Genomic DNA, 19758 nt, shown 5'->3' with positions numbered 1-19758 from the left:
CCATCACGTACTCTATTCTTTCAGCTTTAATTGGGTAGATACAAGTACCAATTATAAAGGGAGACGATCCTGCCTATTTCACACACGGTTCAATTTCCCTAGTTAAGGAGATCCCATCAGTGCACTCGCTTTTCACTCGCGTTGTGTGAACCCTCTGCATTTTGTTAAATTGCTGAAACCCGTAGTGCCCTTCCATGAGGGGTGGCACGGGGGCAGATGCCTGCCCAGTGCTCCAAGTGGTGACAAAACACCGGTAGCATTAAGAACAGGTCTGGTCCTCCAGACTGAGAGCCACTCATCCTCATCATGATGAACCACAAAATGATTTGGGTTGGAAGGGACCTTAAAGCCCATCCAGTTCCAGCCCCCTGCCTTGGGCAGAGGCACCCCGCAACACCAGGCTGCCCCCAGCCCCATCCAGCCTGGCCTTGAGCCGGCACAGCAGAAGATGCAAATACTGAGAGGAGACTTCAAAAACAGTGAAGAAAACCTGCCTTGCGATGCAGCAGCCTTTCCTACTATGCTGCCAGATGGGAGACAGAGCTTATAAACACTTCCCCAAAACACTCAGTACCAACCCAACCTCCGTTTGATGGCAACCAGTTTGGTGTCGTGCTTCCCATTGGTTTCATGCTTCCATCTCTTGCCTGCATACACATTTACACATGGCTATATTTAGTGCACATAAAGGTGCAGATATTTATATCTTTTTTACACCGTTAGCAAGGCACCTGACTTGTGCATAGACTTCTTTTTTTTTTTTTTTTTTTTTTTTTTTTTTTAATATTTTCAATTCTTTGGCTTGATAAAGGTTTTCCAGGACAGGCTGAGAATATTTTAATATTTTATGAGCGCATGCTGTGACAGCCACAGGACACTTATGATAGCCCATTCAGAAACGAAGAGTTTTCAGACATCACAGCTGATGATTACATGTTGGCACCCGATGATTGACTGAGATGTCATGAAGCCCTGGAAAATCAAAGCACCAAAACAGCTTGTGGGAACAAGCAGGCTTACAGCCTGAATGTGCTGAGGTATAATGACAGTAAATTGTGCTGGAGATGAAACACAAAACTTATGGAGATAATAATATGGTCCGGGGTTTACTTCTTGGTGACAGTGAAAATGTAAACTGATTCTGTTGCTACAGCATTTTAATTGGAAGAAAGTTTAAACATGGAAGAATGGGAAGATTACCCCAGAACACAAAATAAGAATAGCTTATATGATCTACAACTGCCCTCTATCACAAACATTTTAGATAATGGTTTATAAATATTATAAAAAATAAATATCTGATTTTCGTATATGAAGACTTTATATATTCTGGCTTTTAAACTGAAACGATTCAGTATTTATTCACTTCAGAATTTTGTGGTACCAGTAAAACTGTCTAGAGTGGAAAAAAAATACCCAAACAGTTTTCCTTTTTATAAATAAATCTCTAAAACAAAGATAATATTATAGAGTATATTAATATTATTTATTTTTTCATTTATTTCAGCCAAATCAAATTACATAAAACTATTCATCTTGACTTAGGAGAGACATCCTTCTCAGAGGGAGACATCAGAGACCCAGAGACTGATGAAACCTTCACGTCCCACTTCATATTTAAGGGCTCCACTCCATTCAGCTCACTCATATGGAGGCCTTACTTATCTTTAGGTAAAAACATCCCCAGGTTTGATACATCAACATTAGGTTATTTCATCATAATACTTACCCACAGTATAGCCCTTAACTGTTGGAAGATCAAATAGGAAGATCTGTTTTATCACATGTAATTGTATGTGTGATGTATGTGACTATCACTGTATATAATTTGCATGCTCTGGGCATCATACTAAGATAAATAAAAATCAGTTACACAGGGAAGAAAAATCTATTTAAATGCTTCTCCTCAGAACTGATATTTGGTAATGGGGAACCAGGAAGACATGGTGAAAATACTTCATGGCACTTTGATCCCCGCACTGCAGAAGGGCTCCTGTGCAGTGACCCTGAGCATCGCTGCTGTCCCTCCCACTGACATCTCCTGAAGGGACCTTCAGGGATTATAAAAGCAAAAGGACAATCTGGCCAAATTCTGTGTTTCTTAGACCAAACAGGGGACAAAGAGCTTTTCTACTTGGTTTCAAACTGGTAAGATACGAATCATTCTCAAAAGAAATCCTCATAATCTTCAGAAGGAGCGGCTCCTTAGCTAGTATTCTTACCTTGGGAACAGAAGATAGGCTTTGGCACATGGAAAGAACACTCCCTTGAATTCTGAATGCCCCTTGCTGTCGTGTCATATATAACTTTTGCTACATACACATGTACACGTGTACACTTACCTATATGCACCTCATATTGACATTTTCCTTTTTTTTTGGACAAAAAAAATCCTTTTTTGGACAACTTTACATATCATTCATTATACAACAAGAAAATAATTTCTTACCTGGGGATATTATATAGAAGAAATCTTTGAACTCATCCATCCAGACCTCTGCCAGTCGCCTGTTGTTCTTGTTGATGACGTGCCCCGTGCCACCAGGGAAGGTGTAAGGTGTTGCTTTGCGGAAAACGTGGCCAACATGCGAGCAGGTGACGATCTCGAGGGAGCCACCACACTGCCAAATCTGAAATCAAAACATGCAGAAAACGTTGACTAAAACCAATACAAAAAATGTCAAGTTTACAGCAGGAAGGACTCTAACAGGTTAGCAGTTATCTCCTGATTTATTTCCCCGGGTCACAGTTCAACAGGGAATTTCAAACAAAATATTAAGTGCTACAGCAGGGGCACAATTTGTGATAGCAATCAAAGTTCACGGACTTTTGCTACACCGTGAAAGCATTTGGGAATGGCACACTTGGTTACATGATCTAGTGGGTGGTGCCCCTGCCTATGGCCAGGGGGCTGGAACTAGATGATCTTTAAGGTTCCTTCCAGCCCAAGCCATTCTGTGATTCTGTGAACATAAATATACACGAATCCGAGCCTGAGAAAGGTGTAATCCTGTAATGGATGGTTAAGTGTAGGGTACAGATGTTATCTGTGTATTTAAGTTTTGCAGGAATACACAATACTTTAAGAAACAGAGCGGAACTTTTAATCGTGTATCCATTCACATACATGTATTTTTAAAGCAAAATTATGTTCATGGCCACCCAAAAAGATAGACAAAGAAGAGAATTTGATGGCTTCAAATTGTGAATTCTCCCTTTCCTCTGCTGGAGCCCAGACCTACATTCTGAGTAAGCCCTGTGCCTTCAGTGTGACTGCCCAAAAATAAGCAATCATTTAATCCTGGACTTCAGCACCCTGCTGTTAAATGAAGTAACATATTTTTCTGGCAGCTCGCTGGAGTCTTGGTATGATACACATCAGCTGGTGCATTACCTGCAATCTGTTCTGCAATATCCCGTCTTTCTAGGCTCTGGAAAGAACTAGGGAAGGAACTGCAGAAGGCTGCAGGTCCAGCTTTGCAGAACTAGAGGCATAACACGGGCAGCTGGGTTTTGGTGTGTACAACAGGGACAAATGAAGATTTCCACTGGGTGCCAGCAGGGTTGCAAAACCTTGTTGCTCTGCCAGACAACGTTGATTCCTTGAGATTCGCTCTGCACCAAGGCTTGTTGAGATTTTTTGGCATCAACAAAGGTTATTACCAACTGGCCGGTTCACTATTTAGGCTCATCCCACCCTTCACTTTACTCTCCGCCTAAGCAGAGAGCTGGACCAAAATTTCCAGTACCTCCTCCTAATAAAAAGCAGAGTTTAAGAACCATTTGGTGTCTTAAGAAGGCTGGTACAGGCTTGTAATTAGAGCTCCTTGACACAGACATAACAGTTACCATAGTAACTTAATGCAGATTTTATTTAATTAGGGCTAGATCCTTTTATATAATTTCATTAGTATGCTAAGTGATGTACTCCGCTGGGATAAGCAATGACAACATCAAAATATTCTTGTGTTTAACATCTCGTGTTTTGCAGCTCAGTGACAACCAGTCAGTTCAGGTGAAACTTCAAGTTGATGGATGCCAAGGAGCATACGGCTGCCCCAAAAAGGGAACGCATTAAAACCAAAATGCACGCTGCTAACCTACCACAGCACCACGGCACTCACCCTCCAGACAGGCCAGGAACAAGCACAAACAGCTGTGGGTGCACTTTAACCCCCTGTCCCTGCCTGAGGATCGGCGTTCCCGCAGGTCCCCCCAGCGCCCTCCTCGGCAGGAAATTCCTCCCACGCTAACACATTAAAACGTGTGTTCCTCTACGCTTTTAAAGCACATTTTTGGCTGCCCTCGGTACAATCTGCTATTTATTACAGTTGCCATAGGAATGCAGATAAACCTGCACGGTGTTCAGAAGAGGAGGCCTTCCATCTTTTCAATATTAAGAAGAAAAACCTTTCCTGAATGCTCACTGGTGAAATAATGACTACTTTCCAGAAGTTCCTATATCACGGCTGGAGACTGTGGGATTGCATAGATCTGAGCACAATATAGGCAAGATTTATGATGGTATACATTTGATTACACTTCACTGCAAGTACCTTGAGTACCAAAACTGTCCCTAACGCTTTGACATCAAGGAGCTACTTGTGGACACCACCTCAGGTCAGGTATCCAATTCCTATCCAATTCCTGACCACAAATATTTTGGTACACGACTGATGTATGGCATTTAAATAAAAATGAAAAAAAAAGTTATAATTCTAATTTTCATACTAAACTATTCATAAACTGGTTGTTGTCACGTCATCATTTTTGAGACTTCTTCCTCCCGCTATGAGTCTGAAAATTTAAACAGCCTTAAAAATTCATCACCAAGGTTCTTTCTTCCCTTGGAAATTTCCAGCTCATGAGCCCTTGCCTCACAACTGCTGTCTCCATCACTGCATCCTCGCTGCAGGACCTCTCTCCTCCTGTACCCAGTTCACAATCTCCATCTTCTCCTTACACGGCAGATAATTTCCAGAGTGCCACTTGTTGAAATGTGTCAGAGAAGAGAGGAGCTGCCATATAGCCTTGGTCTGGAAAACAAGCTGTCAAACCCACAGCATTTTGTAATTTAGCTTCTGCAAATCCATGCCAGACTAATCTGTTTTCTACTTATCTTTTGGCTTACAAATATTAATTCCTTCAAAATTTGTGGTAAGACACTGCACACTATGGAATTAAACCTATGGCTCATATGTGCCCACATAATTTATCCCTTTTTAAATATGGGCGTTAATTATTTAAGACTACCTTTGTTTTCATAGACCTTTGAAAGTCATCCCTATTATTGCACAAAATGAGCGCATTAAGCTCCATCAGATTGCTTCTGTTCAGCCTGCTGTCAGGATTTTTTTTTCCCTTCCATCAGTTTTGAACACCAAGGTAAAGTCATTTCCCACAAATCTCAGCACCTGTCAGTCACGAATGTTTAAGGCTACTAACAATCATTTGTATGCAAATAAAAATAACACCGAGGCTTTACTCCAAATATTAAAACAAGTAGAAAAAAAAAAATAATCCTGTGGCTTAGTTTAGGTTTTGCTTATTTTTTGGGTGGCTGGACTACTTATTATCTACGTACAACCAGGAATGAACCACCACACATGCCTAGTGTTCCTTTGTGGGTGCATCTCAGCAGCACATTTACAGCAGCTCCGGGCCCAGCTTCCCCTTGCTGCCCTGTCCCTCGATGCCAGTGGAGCTGGGGCCCGCCAGGTGCTGGCACAGCTGGCACAAACCTGCACGGCGCCGGCTGCTGTACCACCGCTCGCTGCCTCCCTCCTGGGAGCAGGGCTTCCTTGCAACTTCCTTCCGTGGCAGAACATGTAAAACTAACCCCGCAGGAGATAGGCTGCTTTTTGGGGTTGGGATTAAAAAAAAAAAAAAACTAAACATTTCAGGCTAAAAAGATTTTAAGCATTTGTTTTTGTTGTTCCTATGTTAATGATTTTATTTACTCCATATTAGGAAATAAATATTTACTTACACAAGGGGGATATTTTGGATTCATTTCTGAATGTGTGCTCATTGATGATGGTATTAGATTAAACCGACCTTGTATATTCATAGATCGAAGCTATAGCAAAAATCCCCAGTGATTTCTGCAGTCAGAAAGTAAGTTAACACTTGAGCACAGTTACACTACATCCGTTAAACTTGTTGGCTGCTGTGCAGTGATGCATAAGTAATAGTTAGGAAAAAAAACCCTGAAAACTCTGATACCCATCTACAAGATCACCATAATCAAATTAGCTGAATCGGTGTACCTTGAATATTTTCCCCTACATAAACACCAGAATCATGACATACATAAAAATGAATGGGGACCAAAAAAAGGGGGAAATGCTGTATATTTTAGACTTATGTATACAAATCTTTTGAGTACAATATATGAGCAAACCAGGCTCTTAAAATTAGTGAGCACAGTCCAGCACCTACGGAATACTGAAAACCACAGAGCTGCACTTTCCATCTGACTGTCTGCCAGGCGATTAGGGATTTATATACCCCAAATTCCACTCAGCCACACAGAAAGTGATTTTCAATGTCACAGCGTACTTCTGCAGATAAAATAATCTCACATTCACGCAACCTCTCCTGCCTGATGGATGCTGCATCCCATCGTGCCCGTAATTATACAGCACAGGTCTCCCAGTCGCCCAAATCGGCGACCGTGCTAAGAGCGCTTACTTCGACGTGTTTAACTGCTCTGTTACACCTGTAATTTTGCAATTGAAAGTAGGGGCCTCACATACCATGGGGCTGGAAATTCGTTATCAGTAGTGCCTTGTGCTCTGCAGAAAAGCTTCCTCACCAGCACCCTGCCTCACAGCTGTACCTCGGGAGAGCAGCGACCTCCAACGCGCGGCTGCCGCTGCGCTAAGAGCCAAGTGGATCACACACCCCTGATCCCTCAGCATTTACTGTGCAAAGTCCTACAGCAGCCTAACCACACGCTGCAGAGAGCAAGCACGACACATCAGCCCGTCACGCCTCTTAGGAAACGCGCACGGACACATCTGCACAGCCTGCTGCACTTCTGGCTTCTACCAGCAAACAAAGGGAAGCAGCACCTCAGTCTTGGTAGCATGTGCATTGGCTTCTTCCAGCCTTGTTTTGCCCTGTTTGGATTTTTTCTAAAATATTAATAATTGTTTTTTCCTCTGATTGACAGATTATTTTCAATAGCCTGTCTGAAGTTATAAAAGCTCCTTTCTGGCTATAAAGTTTTCAGGGCATTTTCAGATCTGGAAAAAAAACAACACAGAATTTAAGAGAAGATTGAAAATGTACAAAGAATTCTACAAGTAATATATATATATACATACATATATAAAATCTTTAAGAATAAATGATGCCTTCATTAGTGTAATAAAGTTCCAGTCCCCGGCTATAAGAGATTCCTGCCAGGATATTTTTTTTCCAAATTGCTGTTATTAAAAGATATCCTCCAGAAAGGATCGTTACAGACCGCTCAGCAGTGAGCAGCAGCACAGCTAATAGACCAAACATCGATTTGCCCAGGAGTGAGGAAGCTGTAACAGCAGTGCACGTTACCTCGATATTTTACAGGAATTGGGCAGCTGCCCCCAGGACAGCCAGGCAGCCAGCCGGACAGACAGACAGACAGACAGACAGACATCCATCACCTGCCATTACCCCTGCGCTGCCCGTCCAGGCGACAGGGAGAGGAGGAAATCCCTGGGGAAGCCAGGTCTGGCCAGGACTCGGCACCCACGTGCCCCTGCCAATAAGGGGGGCAGGACCCAAGTAATTCTGCAAATCCCTCTGATAATCCCGTCGGGGATAATCCCACCGCCTCTAATTGCCCAGGGAAGAGCTGCAGACGTTGGCTCAGGGTGGCACGTTCCCTGCAGGTGCTTTACACCAGGCACATTTTTAAATTCTGAGGCCTTGGTACCTTATTGATCAAGCTGTACTTGTTGCACTTGACTACGGGGCTGGTTTCCTTTAAAGACAAAGGCTCCAAATGCTAGGAAACAGCACAGCTCGGCCATCTTCCACTTCCACGGCAATCCCTGCACTGCAAACATATCACTTCATTTCCATTTGTGACACCATGTCCTCTTATTAATCCTATGCATGCTTTCCTAGCCAGTAATGTTTCTTGAAGTCTATGAGGGAAAACGTGAAGGCACAGCACGTCTTCCAGCAGGATGCCCAAGGAGCTGCTCGGAGGAGCCCGAAGGAGCGAGGGAAAGCTGCTGGCCACAAGGGCAGCTCGCAGCAGCAAGGCCGTCCGCTGAGAGCCTTGCTTCACTGCTCCTGGGCTGCTCACATGTCTCGGGCTGACATTTCTAATTTAAAGCCGAAACAGCTCTCATGACAGCACTCCCACAGAATTTATATAACTTAGGCCAATCACCGGCTTGCTCACAGAAGCATTGAGTAGCTTTCAAATCCAAACCGAAACAGACCTCAAGCAATGATTATTTAGGGAAAAAAAAAATAAATAACATCTAAAGTAGCAATTACAGAAAAGCCCAGGCAGCAGAACTCCAAGCCACAGCAAAGGAAGCCCCCAGCACAGCCGCTGCAGCTCCCCAGGCCCTGCTGCCACCACGAGCCCCATGGCACTGGGGTTAGGGTCCCCAGGGTGGCCATGCCCTTCCCGGGTGCATGGGGCCAGCGGTCCTCACCAGCTCCATCCTCCACATCCAGCCCCACTCCCTCGGCCCCCAGCAGGAACACAGCCTCCGGCAGCACCGCGGGGAAGCAGGAGACAGAAGAACCCAGTGGAACCGCCAGCCCTCTCAGGAAAGGTTTTCAGAGTAGGTTAGCATTATTCAGCGAGGGGATGCATTAGGAACGTCCTATTTAGGGCATGTCTCCAGCACAGGCTGCAAGCCGAATACATGCTCACACGCTGCTCTCAGCAGAAGATCAAATGCTTTCTGCCAAGAAGGATCTGTTATGCCAGGGAGTGGGAAAAGACCACGGAATTGTAAATTATTCTATTTTGTTGCATTTGCAGGGCCTGGCTGAAAAATGATCGGTGTTTGTATCTTTGTTAACAAAACCAGCCACTGCCAAAAGGAGCACACAAAGAATCAGTTTCCATATTATCCATCACGCACTCTGACCAAAAATCATCTTGTCTGTCCTTTGTATTGGAGTCAGTGTTTCAGGGATTACCCTTTTTACAATGAAAACCCAGTCTTCTTTTTCAAAAAAAAACAAACAAAAACAAACAAACAAACAAAAACAGTTGAATGTTTAGACTAATGAGAATGGGACCCTTCCAAAGGAAAGGCCCAAAACTGGTTCTGTAAAATGTTTTCTGGAAGCAGTAACAAAAACAAATTGCTTCAGGATTCACCCAGTCAGGCTTTTACATGCATCAGCATTTCTGATTTTTAAAATTTCAGCAAATGAGGTGAACTTCACCTCACAGAAACCATTCACTGACACTAAGTGAAAAGTGGACAGTACTAACATGCAGTACTACAGAGGCACATATTTAATGCTTTAAAGCAGTGCTATTCACTCTCTGCTTCATGGATCACTTCTAACAACACAAGAAACAAGTCTATTATCCTACAGGCTTAAGTTAAAAATATGTTCCTATACAGAGGCCCACATACATCCAAGGAGCATTTTTAGTAGCCTACATACCAACAAATGTGGATTTGAGACATTATCACTCAGAAGTCTCTCTACCTTTCTATTTTACTGGGAAGTGAACCATGTATAGTTAATAGAAAACGGCCTGAAAATGCTTTCAAATTCTCAGTTGACCTCCTCCAGAAATATCTGTTTGACAAAACTCTTCAAAGTTGTCTCTGTCAATAGAAAATATTCCACCAACCCCTGGCTGAAGACAGAAGAGGAACAAAAATAAAAAGGAAAGAAGAATATATCCATGCTGCTCTATGGGCTCTGGACAGGTATAACAGGTTTTATTTTGCATACTTACTTAAAATGCAAAAATTGTGATACATCAGAGATGTTAAGAGTCATTTTCAACATCCTTTCTAAAAATGATTTACTGAAGATTCAGTTTTCCAATTTTCATTTATGCCTTGAGGACAATTACTAAATGCATTTCATTCAATGAGATTTTCATCTTCTCATGGAGAGCACATCTATCCCTGGTAGAAATACAGCCACTTCTCTGCAGGATGTGAAATTTCTCTGTGTGCTTGGATCCCATATAGAATAAAAATCCCAGCCAGAACTTGCAAGTTCATGACACCATACACTTTCAAAAACTTCTGTTAAAACATATATTTGATTTTTCTTTTTTTTTTTTAACTATACACATTTATACTTTCTTTATGTCAGTTAGCATTTGCACTATCTCACAGAACGCCTTGCTTCTTTCATACAAAAGGATCTTACTAAAATATTTATCATCTCAGAAGTGTAGACTAAAAGTTTCCAAACAGTAATAAAATGTTTCATGCAGTAAAAAGGACTGAATGCTATAATGAGGCATCCCCAAACATCTTCAGAATTAAAATTAACCCATGACTTGCATGACAGCTAAAACACAATCGCCCTATCTGCAGCGTAGCAACTGTTACAGCAAAACCGTGTTCGTCGACAGAAAATGAAGGAAAACGGCAATTACCCTAAAAGACATTTCAAGATTCTCGCCACCCCAGATATCCATTCCTGCATCGTAAGTTCCTATCTCTTCAAAGTAGTTTCTGTCAATAGAAAATAGGCCACCAGCCATAGTAGGGGTCCTAGTTGAAAACAAACAGAAAAGAAAAAAAAAAAAAAAAAAAAAGAGGAAAAAAAAGAAAAGAAAAGAAAAAATACCTTTTGAAAGACACTGTGGAATTTATCACGTGATACTACAGCACACATCTCCCCAGACATTTTGACTGTAAATATATGCTATGCACAGACATAAGAGCCCCCCCGGCGCCAGCGAGAGCGCTGCCCGAGCGCGAGCGGCCGGGCTGCCCCCGCACAGCCTTGCAATGGTAAAGTGGATGGAATTGGGCCTGCTGCACCCCGAACAGCAGCGTAAATCCAATCGGAAATGCTTAGCGCAGAGAGTTTAATGCCTCAGCTTTGCCTTAGAGGGAGACTAAATGTGCATAAAATTACCAGGCATAATCTCTCTTAACAGGATTATAAATCCTTACAACAGGCAAATCTAGTCAGAGTGCAACTTCCCTTCGTGTAAAGATGTCCTACTTCCCTGTAAATATCTGCTCTATGTGTTTGGGGGCTTTTTTTAGCGCTCAGTGCCCGCACTGGAGGAAGACTGCTCCTTGGAGCCGGCAGGAGCACAGCCCCGTGCCCCTGCCCCAGCCTGGACCCCAGCCTGCCCCCGGCCCCCAGCCTGTGCCGGCAGACCCCCAGCACCCCAGGGGAGGCCACAGGGCTGCTCCTGGCGTGGGCTGGGAGCCACAACCCTGCCACCACAGCTGCCCACTGCTGAGGGAGCCCTAAGGCTGCCCCAGTGCCTACGGGTATGCACACACGTACACGTGCAGGTAGCTGCGGCCTGCAGCTGTTAATGAAGGACTCGGTCACAGAAACACACTCATTTACTCCATGGTCTTTTTTAGGGAATTGCTTGTGCATTCTGCTAGGAATAGTTGCTATTCGGTGGTCAGCACAGACCTCTGTCCCCTGGCCCTGTGCAGGGGCAGCGTGAGCAGCACTTCTGCCCTACAGCACAGCATCCACCGGCATGTATGTGTTTGGGGACAGCCTTATGCAAACACCATCCCAGAATTTTCACAAAAAACGAGTCAACACCAACAAGAATTGCTCGTGTGCACTTCTGGAAAATGCAGTAAAATTGGAAAGCAGCCTGCAGTCAGCAGCAGAGGCAGGGGCAGAGTGGGGCGAGCTGGCACCCCGCAGGCCGCGTGCTGCAGGGCCATGGGGCACAGCCGGGCCGCGAGCAGCTCCTGCTCACCCCCAGACCTCGGCCAGGGCAATTTGTCTGCTGAGCAATTATCTTCCAGCTGCCTATCACTACTGCCATTAAAAAAAAATAAAAAATAATAATAATAATAATAAAAGAAAGCACAGTTTAACAACGCTGCAGTTACCCACACTTTGTTTCTATTTTTCTCCCTGGGCTCTCAGCACCCACAGCTCATTAATTAGACAGCTGGCATTGGGACACAGCTGAACCTTTGTAGGCTTCAAAGCTGCTTCACTGCCCTCACCTCACCCACTGAGATGGCAAATGCCACTGGTGTGGCACGAGTAAAGCCATCCCCGCTGCTCTGGGACTGAAACCCACAGCCTGTGCCCCCTGTCCTTCCCCTTCCTCCCTTCAGTTCCTTCCCTGGAGGAAGGCAGTTTGCTCGAATACCGTCAAATTTTCCATTCTTGCAAAGATTCAACGTAAATGATTTTTGAATGATGCAATTGAGTTGTACATCAAGATCAGGATTCTTCAGAAATGCCATAGGCAAAAGTTTATGAAAAATAAAAATGCGTTCCCCTAACTACTTGCTAACTGAAATTGAAAGTGCTGAATTTCAGGCTGTAAAAATGTAAGTAACTCTGTACCAATCTATGCCACAGATTCTTAAATAACTGAAATGTAGCAGGCAGGACTATTCTCTGCTATGTAAATTTAATGTTGCATAAACAGATCTGCAGAGCTCTCACTGTAAAAACAGCTGAAACAGTAATTTTAGCAAGAGGCAGGGTTTCTACATTTTTTCTCAGCTTTTTGCTTATTAGCTATATTTTGCCTACTTGGAGTCATACTAGCAACTACAGTAATATGTTATGATTAATGCTAATCATCATTCAAACCCACTTCTCATTTCATTTTGGAGATACGGTCTGCTTTTCATTTCTGTAACTGTTGGCAGCAAGCAGGATTCCCGTTCCTGTATCTACATCTCTAACTTCACAGAAAGAAAGCAGTGCAGCAGAAGGGGTTTTAACAGCTCTGGTTTTGCAGCATCCCAAAGATGCCCCCCCAACGCCAGCTTGAGCAGCCTCAAGGGGACTCGAGACCATGGTGTGGCCAGGGGAGCTGGGCCCACAGCCACCCGCCATCACCTCCCCTAAGCCCTGCACCCTGCGCATCAGCTCAGTGTGGTCTAAAGTCATGCCTCTAAGTGCACGTCTGTACCGTGGTCAGGGCTCAACCTCTGCTCAATGAAGCCATCGGGTGCAGGAACGCTCCTCAAGCAACGGTGGGCAAGGCCCTTGCTTCCTGCTGATCAGTTCAGCATTAGTCATAACTAAATGAAGGGCAAGTATGGAAATACCCACAGAAACATGCTCTGGTTCTGATACTGCGGATGTAAGACGAGATATTTTTAAATTGACCACGGCACAGGCAGTTTTCTAGTGCCCCTGGCAAAATTATGGAAGGAGCAATGAGTTCACTTATCGACAAAACATGTACAAATATTGGCCAAGGATTTTTCAGTGGAAAAAGAGGAAGGTAATAACGAAATCTTTAACAAAACCATTGCATTTCGCTGGCACTCTCCATGACCAATTACCACTGGATGGGAGATGGGCCACACCTGAGACCTGACTGCATTGCCCAGGACTCTGTTTTAGTAATTCTCTGATCTACCCACACCCACCTGAGCACCTGCAGGAAGCACCTTTACTGCATGGCTGTCTAGGGCCAAAATGCCCTATCTAGGGCTAACCCCAAGAACTGCTCCCCGGGCAGTGAGCAGGGTGTTATGCTGGAGCCAGGCTCGGGGCCAGGGGCATCGAGGAGCTGCTGGGGGCAGAGCTCTGGCTGCCAGCTCCCTCTGTGCTCAGGGCAGCCACCCAGGTCCTGCTCCCAGACAGCCCTCTGGGAACAGAAGCCAGCTTTGCACTTAAATAACAGATTTTGAAAAGGCCTAATCATTTACAAAGTGTGCAAAGCCAGAGGTTACTCCCGTGACAATCGTGACAATCGCTGGAAGCAACTGCATTTACTTTGCATGGAAACAAGATCAAACCCTTGAGGTGCTTTAAAACAGCAGGGAACAGAATTCACTATTCAAACCAAAGGGCCTGGGCGTATACCGGCCCACAGACGTGAGCCCTGAGGGGTGCTGTACTGTCAGAGTACAAAACGCACCTTGCAGCACCACCTGGAAGCCTCCCAAGCTCTCTGGCTCAGGTAATGTTTGCTCTCAAAGCCAAAGATTGCACTTGATTTCTGCAATGCGCCTCAGAATGAAGTATTTGTCTTCAACAGCTCTGTCTCTAGGACCAATTTTTTCTTCAGGTATTTCTTCTACATATTTCCACCTCCTATTCTCACTTTATGGTCTTGGTCCTAGCAAAGATATTGCACTGACTGAAAGCTCCCTGATATTCTTTCTTTTGCTTCTGATCATTATACATGTAAAAAAATATAATTACATTAAAAAAAAATAAACAAGGATGGAAATGCCATTACCTAATTGACACTGACTCTTATCCCCTCCTCCCTCCCACTGGGGGCACTGAGCGGGCACCACACTATCGGCGTTGCCGCCCCTCACCTACCACTTGTAAACGGGAGCATCTGCAACCTGGAAACACTTTTGATACCTTCACAAAACTGTGATTCTTTGGGGAAAGGTTACCCGCTTCGACTGCTCTGGGAAAGGTTACGCTGTCACGGTGTTAGCTGACCTGACAGAACGCTAGCTAAAGGAAGAAGAACACGAAAGCAAGGAAAAGGATGTTAAGTGAGTGCTTAAGAATCAAAAGAAGAAAATAAGGGGGGGAAAGTGCTACGGGCTCACGTGTAAAGCCCAGCAGCTGCAATGGCGTATGTGCGTGTACCTACACCAGAACCCGTTTTGTCCATGGCAAAGCACTGCTAATTAGTATGGGAGGCACCTACACATCCCACCGTTCTGTTTGCTAAAAATATGACAAACAGCCCAACTTTTCTAATAGATTCCAGTAAGAAAGTTCTCCTACAGCTGTACTGCATGACAATTAGCTGTAGGGCTTGAACATCAGAGTCACTGAATTAATTAACCTTTTCCCATCAATTCCAGAGATTCCAGCAAGGGTGGATGTTGCAGTTGACTCAAACACCTAACTTACAACTTTAACCATTTCTTTAATTCCATAAAACAAACAAGCAAGCTGTGTTTCACACCCACTAGCTAGAAAGAACCTGGTACCTTCTGGGAACACTTCATGGTCTACGTTTAACTTAGCACTGGGATTAGTGGTCACAGGATACAGGATGGCTGAGCACTGTCCATACCAACGAGTGATCTCTCAGCAGCAAGCTATTCTGGTCTTTGTCATAAAAATGTATATACAATAATAAACATTACACCCAAACAGTGAATCCTATAGAAAATAATTCAAAGAGCCAGAGAGGGGTTGGGGTCAGAAGGGACCTCAAAGCGCACCCGGAGCCACCCCTGCCATGGGCAGGGACCTCCCGCAGCCCAGGCTGCCCAAATCCCACCTCGGGGCAGCCTGGGCCACGGCCTCACTGCCCTCATAGTTTGAAAACGCATGCAGTGTGATATTAAATCTAAAAAGGAATGGTAGGAATTTATCAATGGTATTATGAAAGGTAAAAATTTTAGTAATTTTTCCAACTACATGGCTTTTTTAGTGTAACAAAAAGTGTAATTTGAGTGCAATGATTATATTACGCATATGCACAAACTAACATGTAAGCCAACAATTTTTATGTACTCTATGCTCATTCCATTGATTACAAATTAAAAATATGCATGCATACATATTCAGTATATGTAAGACTAAAATAATGTTACAGAATGGTGAAAGCAACATAAAACAAACAAAAAAAATGAAGCCATCAATTTGTTTCGAAATTTGTGGTGTGGGTTACACTTTTCTTTCTTTGTAGCCTCTCAATTCTTGAATAGTCAGGTAGCAGCGGTTGCCAAAAACGTTCTGAACTTAGCTGAAATATTACACCTTTTCTCCTGGGATGCTGAATTTGCTATTGTGTTTGACACCTTGAGACTGATTTACTGCTACAATCTCTTGGACCGCTTTTGATAAGCATTTGCAGATAGCAGCTAGCACTGCAAGCAGCTGATGACCTACTGACTGTTATTTCCTAGATGAAGGTACCAAAGGTACCATAACAGAGATGCTTGGATGATCTGTTTGAGTCCCCAGTCTCCCTGGTCAAGTGAGAGGGATGCGTTTGCCTTCACTTCTCATTTCCTGCATCCATAAGACGCTGGAGCAGGGCAGCTTCAGCTGCTTCACAGGTTCCCCTCCCACCAGGTAAAATGGGAGATGACGTGGGCTGTAGGGAGCATCTTATGCCAATACAGAAGAGACCAAAATTTCTCCCCTAGGTGGCCAGAAAGGGCATCTGTGTCGAAAAGCTAACAATTTGTGCCTCAGTCAGCACAATTACACACCCCTGGAGCTATCGCTTCACTCTGAAACACTTGTCAAAGGGATAATTATGGAGCATGTTGCACTTGTCATTAACCTCTGGCTCCTTCACCCCCACTCTGCTCACTAACACCCATCTTTACCAGGAGGAGTCCCAAAACGCACAATCACCAGCTACAAGCTGGCAGGGAAAAAAACTGAAAAGCTGCTTTTTCTGTTTGCTTGTTTTAATAACTTTAAAAGCCAATTACATGTATGGTTCTGGATTAACTTTAAGTAGTCCTTTATTTCAAAATAAGGAAATATGGACTTGGATTTGCATTTCTTTGAAAACTCCCTGTGTCTGTGAATGGATCCGACACGGGAGAGACAGAACTAGCGCAAGGCGAAGGACGCGAGGGGAGCAGCAGCCAGCGAGGCGTGAGGCTGCGCAGCTCGTTAGGATAATGAACTCCACGAATTTTAACGCACACCTCAGCTGTAATGAAATAGCTTCTGGCACAGCTGACTGAAATAGCTGACTTCACAGCTGGCTGATAAAATTTTAGATCACGAGAAACACAGTTCTTTTGACTCAAAAATCAGTTCCATCACCCTTCTGCTAACAACAGGGTCCGCTTCTGCTCCCTGGGGCACCGCTTGCATTTACAGCCACCCCACGGACTCCAGCACAGCTCTGCTCCCTGCCCACCGTGCGTTTCCCAAGGGTTTTACACCCAAACAAGGCACTGACATGCACATATCTGGGAAACCAGGCACAACTGGCCCAGAGAGGGTGAGAAACCCAGACCACAACCCAATGGCAGATGCCCTGCTGAGACCTTCCCTCGGCACAGAGCTGACCCGGGTCCTGGTCTGACCCATCGGTGCCCAGAAGGAAGGGATGTGTGATGTGGGAGCTGGGGAAGGGCTGAGATGCCCGGGGAGCTGCCCAGAGAAGCCCACGCTGGGAGCAGACACGGCCCCGAAGCCTCCTGCGGCTTCCTCCCTTCTGCCTGTGCACGAGCATCTACTGCCTTCCTCTGAGTACCAGCTTCAGCGGTGAGGCACGGCTTTCCTCTTTAGCTGGGTAAAGAGGAAAACAAGGTGGTTCCTCAGATGGCTTCCTGAGAAAGAAATCTAAAAAATGCAGCGCTTCCCTGACTCCAGACTTTGAAGAACATAAAATGACAGATTTTGGCCATCTGCAGCGTAAGTAGCTTTGAAAAGCTTTTCTTTGCCCACCCACTGCCTTACCTGGATTCTTTTTTTGCAAAGCTTTGCTGTGAGCTGCTGTCCCCTGAGTTGGCTCTCTCTTTATCTGCCTGTTGCCCACAACTGGGGGTATGCAGGACTGAAATTCTTTCCACTTCATCATGTCTCTTAGACAGGTTTGAAACCATTACATCCACTTGTGAGAGCTTTTTTTTTTTTTTTTTTTTTTAAATTTTATTTTTTATTTTAGTTTTCATGAAGACCGAAGAAGCTATTAGAGCTGAGCAAATAACCCATGGCAAGTAATTTATTCAATTTGTTTGGTTTCAACTTCATTTAAAATTTTCCTCAAGGTTTTGCTACAGACCTTGGTTGAGCAATTAAATGAAGGAGGTTAGGAAGGATCAGAGGAATTCTGGACATATACTTAGATCAGTTTTGACTGGGTGTGCACTGTCATCAGTTTTATTTTCTAGGCAACAGAAGCATATCTTTTAAGAAGTGCAAATTATCATAACCGAATGGTGGGGTTAAACATTCAAAGATTTGCTTTTCAGAAATATGTTGTAATATTTATTTTCAATTATGAAAACAGTAGTAACTGTAAACATAAGTTCAACGAGGCTATTGGCAGAAAACAAACATACAGGGAACTTCAATACTTACATAGCTGGTATTAGTTTGAATTATTAAATGTTCAAAAGAAAATGTAATGAGTTTTCTCAGCTCTGATAACCACCTTTCAGCATTAAGGCTACGTCAGATGTTGTTTTTTTCTGCCCTGAACAGTGTGCCGCAGCTATCTGACATGTACAGTATCTGATACTGCAGCAAAATCTTAAGTATTAGATGTTATTATCTGCATGGACAAGCTAAAGAGTCAAATGTGTAGTATTCTTGGTTCACTCTCCTTACCTTACAGGCAAGGTCCTGTCCCCTTTCCTCCTGTCCATCTCTCTCTGGGGAACTGGATACCAGCGGAAGTTGAGTTTCCAGTTAAACCCCCCGTAAGTCATGTCCGACCCAGCCATGTATTCAAATGTGTCATCGCTGATCACATCGATGATTGGGCACACAACAGTTTTCCTGTAAGAAAAAAGAATGGCTTTAAAACCAAACTCTTTTTTCTGAATATCCCATGGTTTTACGTTGAGGCTCCTGTGCACAAAAGCCAATTTACCACGGTTCCAGCTTCTCTTCCACAAATGAGGTTGTGCAGACTTCATGTTTTCTCTGGTCAGCAGCTTTTTGGGGATGTTGATTCCTGCTGTGCACCCAAAAGCTGAAAGCTGCCCACTCCTAACCCTGCCTGGGGCCTCCTGCTCGTCAGCCAAATCCTCTCCGCATGGCAGGAATGACTGCCACACACCTCACCCCTGCAGCACGAACCATTCAGTGCTGGCAAATTCTTCTCCTTACTTCTTACTTACGTGCAATAGTTCCCCCCACGTACCTCTCCTCTTTTCTAACGCTGGCACTGGTGAGATAAACACAGGAATATTTCTGCTTGGGGCTGCAGGACTCGAGCAGGGCAGGTTTTACCATAGCCATGTGCCCATGCCTCATGGAGCACACGCAACACACCTTTGGTACATGAGAACAAAGCCCACCTCCTGTGTCTGCAGGCATGCACGTGCAGGAAAAAGAAAAGGCAAGCAAATTTCAGAGACTATTGGAGGTCACAGGGACAAGAGGAAGCGCAGGGTGAAAAGAGGGGAGAAAGATGGGCTAGGACCACTGCAACAGAAATCTGCTGTAAGAATCAAAAGATTATCATATATTTCGAATGAGATTTAGACATAAATGTTACAGAATACTATATCTTTCTCTTAAATCTTTTAAAATCTTTTTCAGCTCACTGCATCTTTCTCATTTTTACTTTGTTTTTATTATTTTTTTTTTTTTTTTTTCAGCTGCACAGCGATCAAGGAATGGCCTGGAGCCCCAGCTGAGGCTGGAGGCAGGTTCCCTGCACCCGGCCACCCGAGAGCCACCTCACCTGTCCTCCTTTATCCTGGCCAGCAGCGGCTCGAGCCAGCCCAGGGTGCACTCGCAGTGCGCGTCCAGGAAGGTTATCACCTGCCCCGTGGAGGCTGCTGCCCCTCGCAGCCGTGCGCGGATCAGTCCTGACCTCTGCTCCATCCGAATGATTTTTATGGAGACTTCCAGCTTTTTCACGTAATTCTCTAGTGAGGTCTTCAAAAATTCTGCCAAAGATAATTGAAAAAAAAAGAAAAGACCAAAAACCACGTTATT

General features: G+C 44.3%; 1 protein-coding gene across 3 annotated transcripts in view; it reads right to left on the bottom strand.

Annotated features, from left to right (window-relative positions):
- Positions 1-19758, bottom strand: part of GALNT13 (polypeptide N-acetylgalactosaminyltransferase 13) — a gene marked incomplete at both ends in the record, with an annotated part of 100576 nt that overhangs the window by 33606 nt on the left and 47212 nt on the right. For all 3 annotated transcript variants that reach the window (XM_084288807.1, XM_084288805.1, XM_084288806.1), the window contains 4 exons: positions 2450-2630; positions 10598-10715; positions 18418-18588; positions 19502-19709. In XM_084288807.1, coding sequence (XP_084144933.1) covers positions 2450-2630; positions 10598-10715; positions 18418-18588; positions 19502-19709 — 678 coding nt within the window. The remainder of the gene's footprint in view (positions 1-2449; positions 2631-10597; positions 10716-18417; positions 18589-19501; positions 19710-19758) is intronic.

Source organism: Netta rufina, assembly GCF_964035555.1.
Source record: "Netta rufina genome assembly, chromosome: 6".
Taxonomy (NCBI): Eukaryota; Metazoa; Chordata; class Aves; order Anseriformes; family Anatidae; genus Netta; species Netta rufina.
This window is presented reverse-complemented; position numbering and strand designations above follow the sequence as displayed.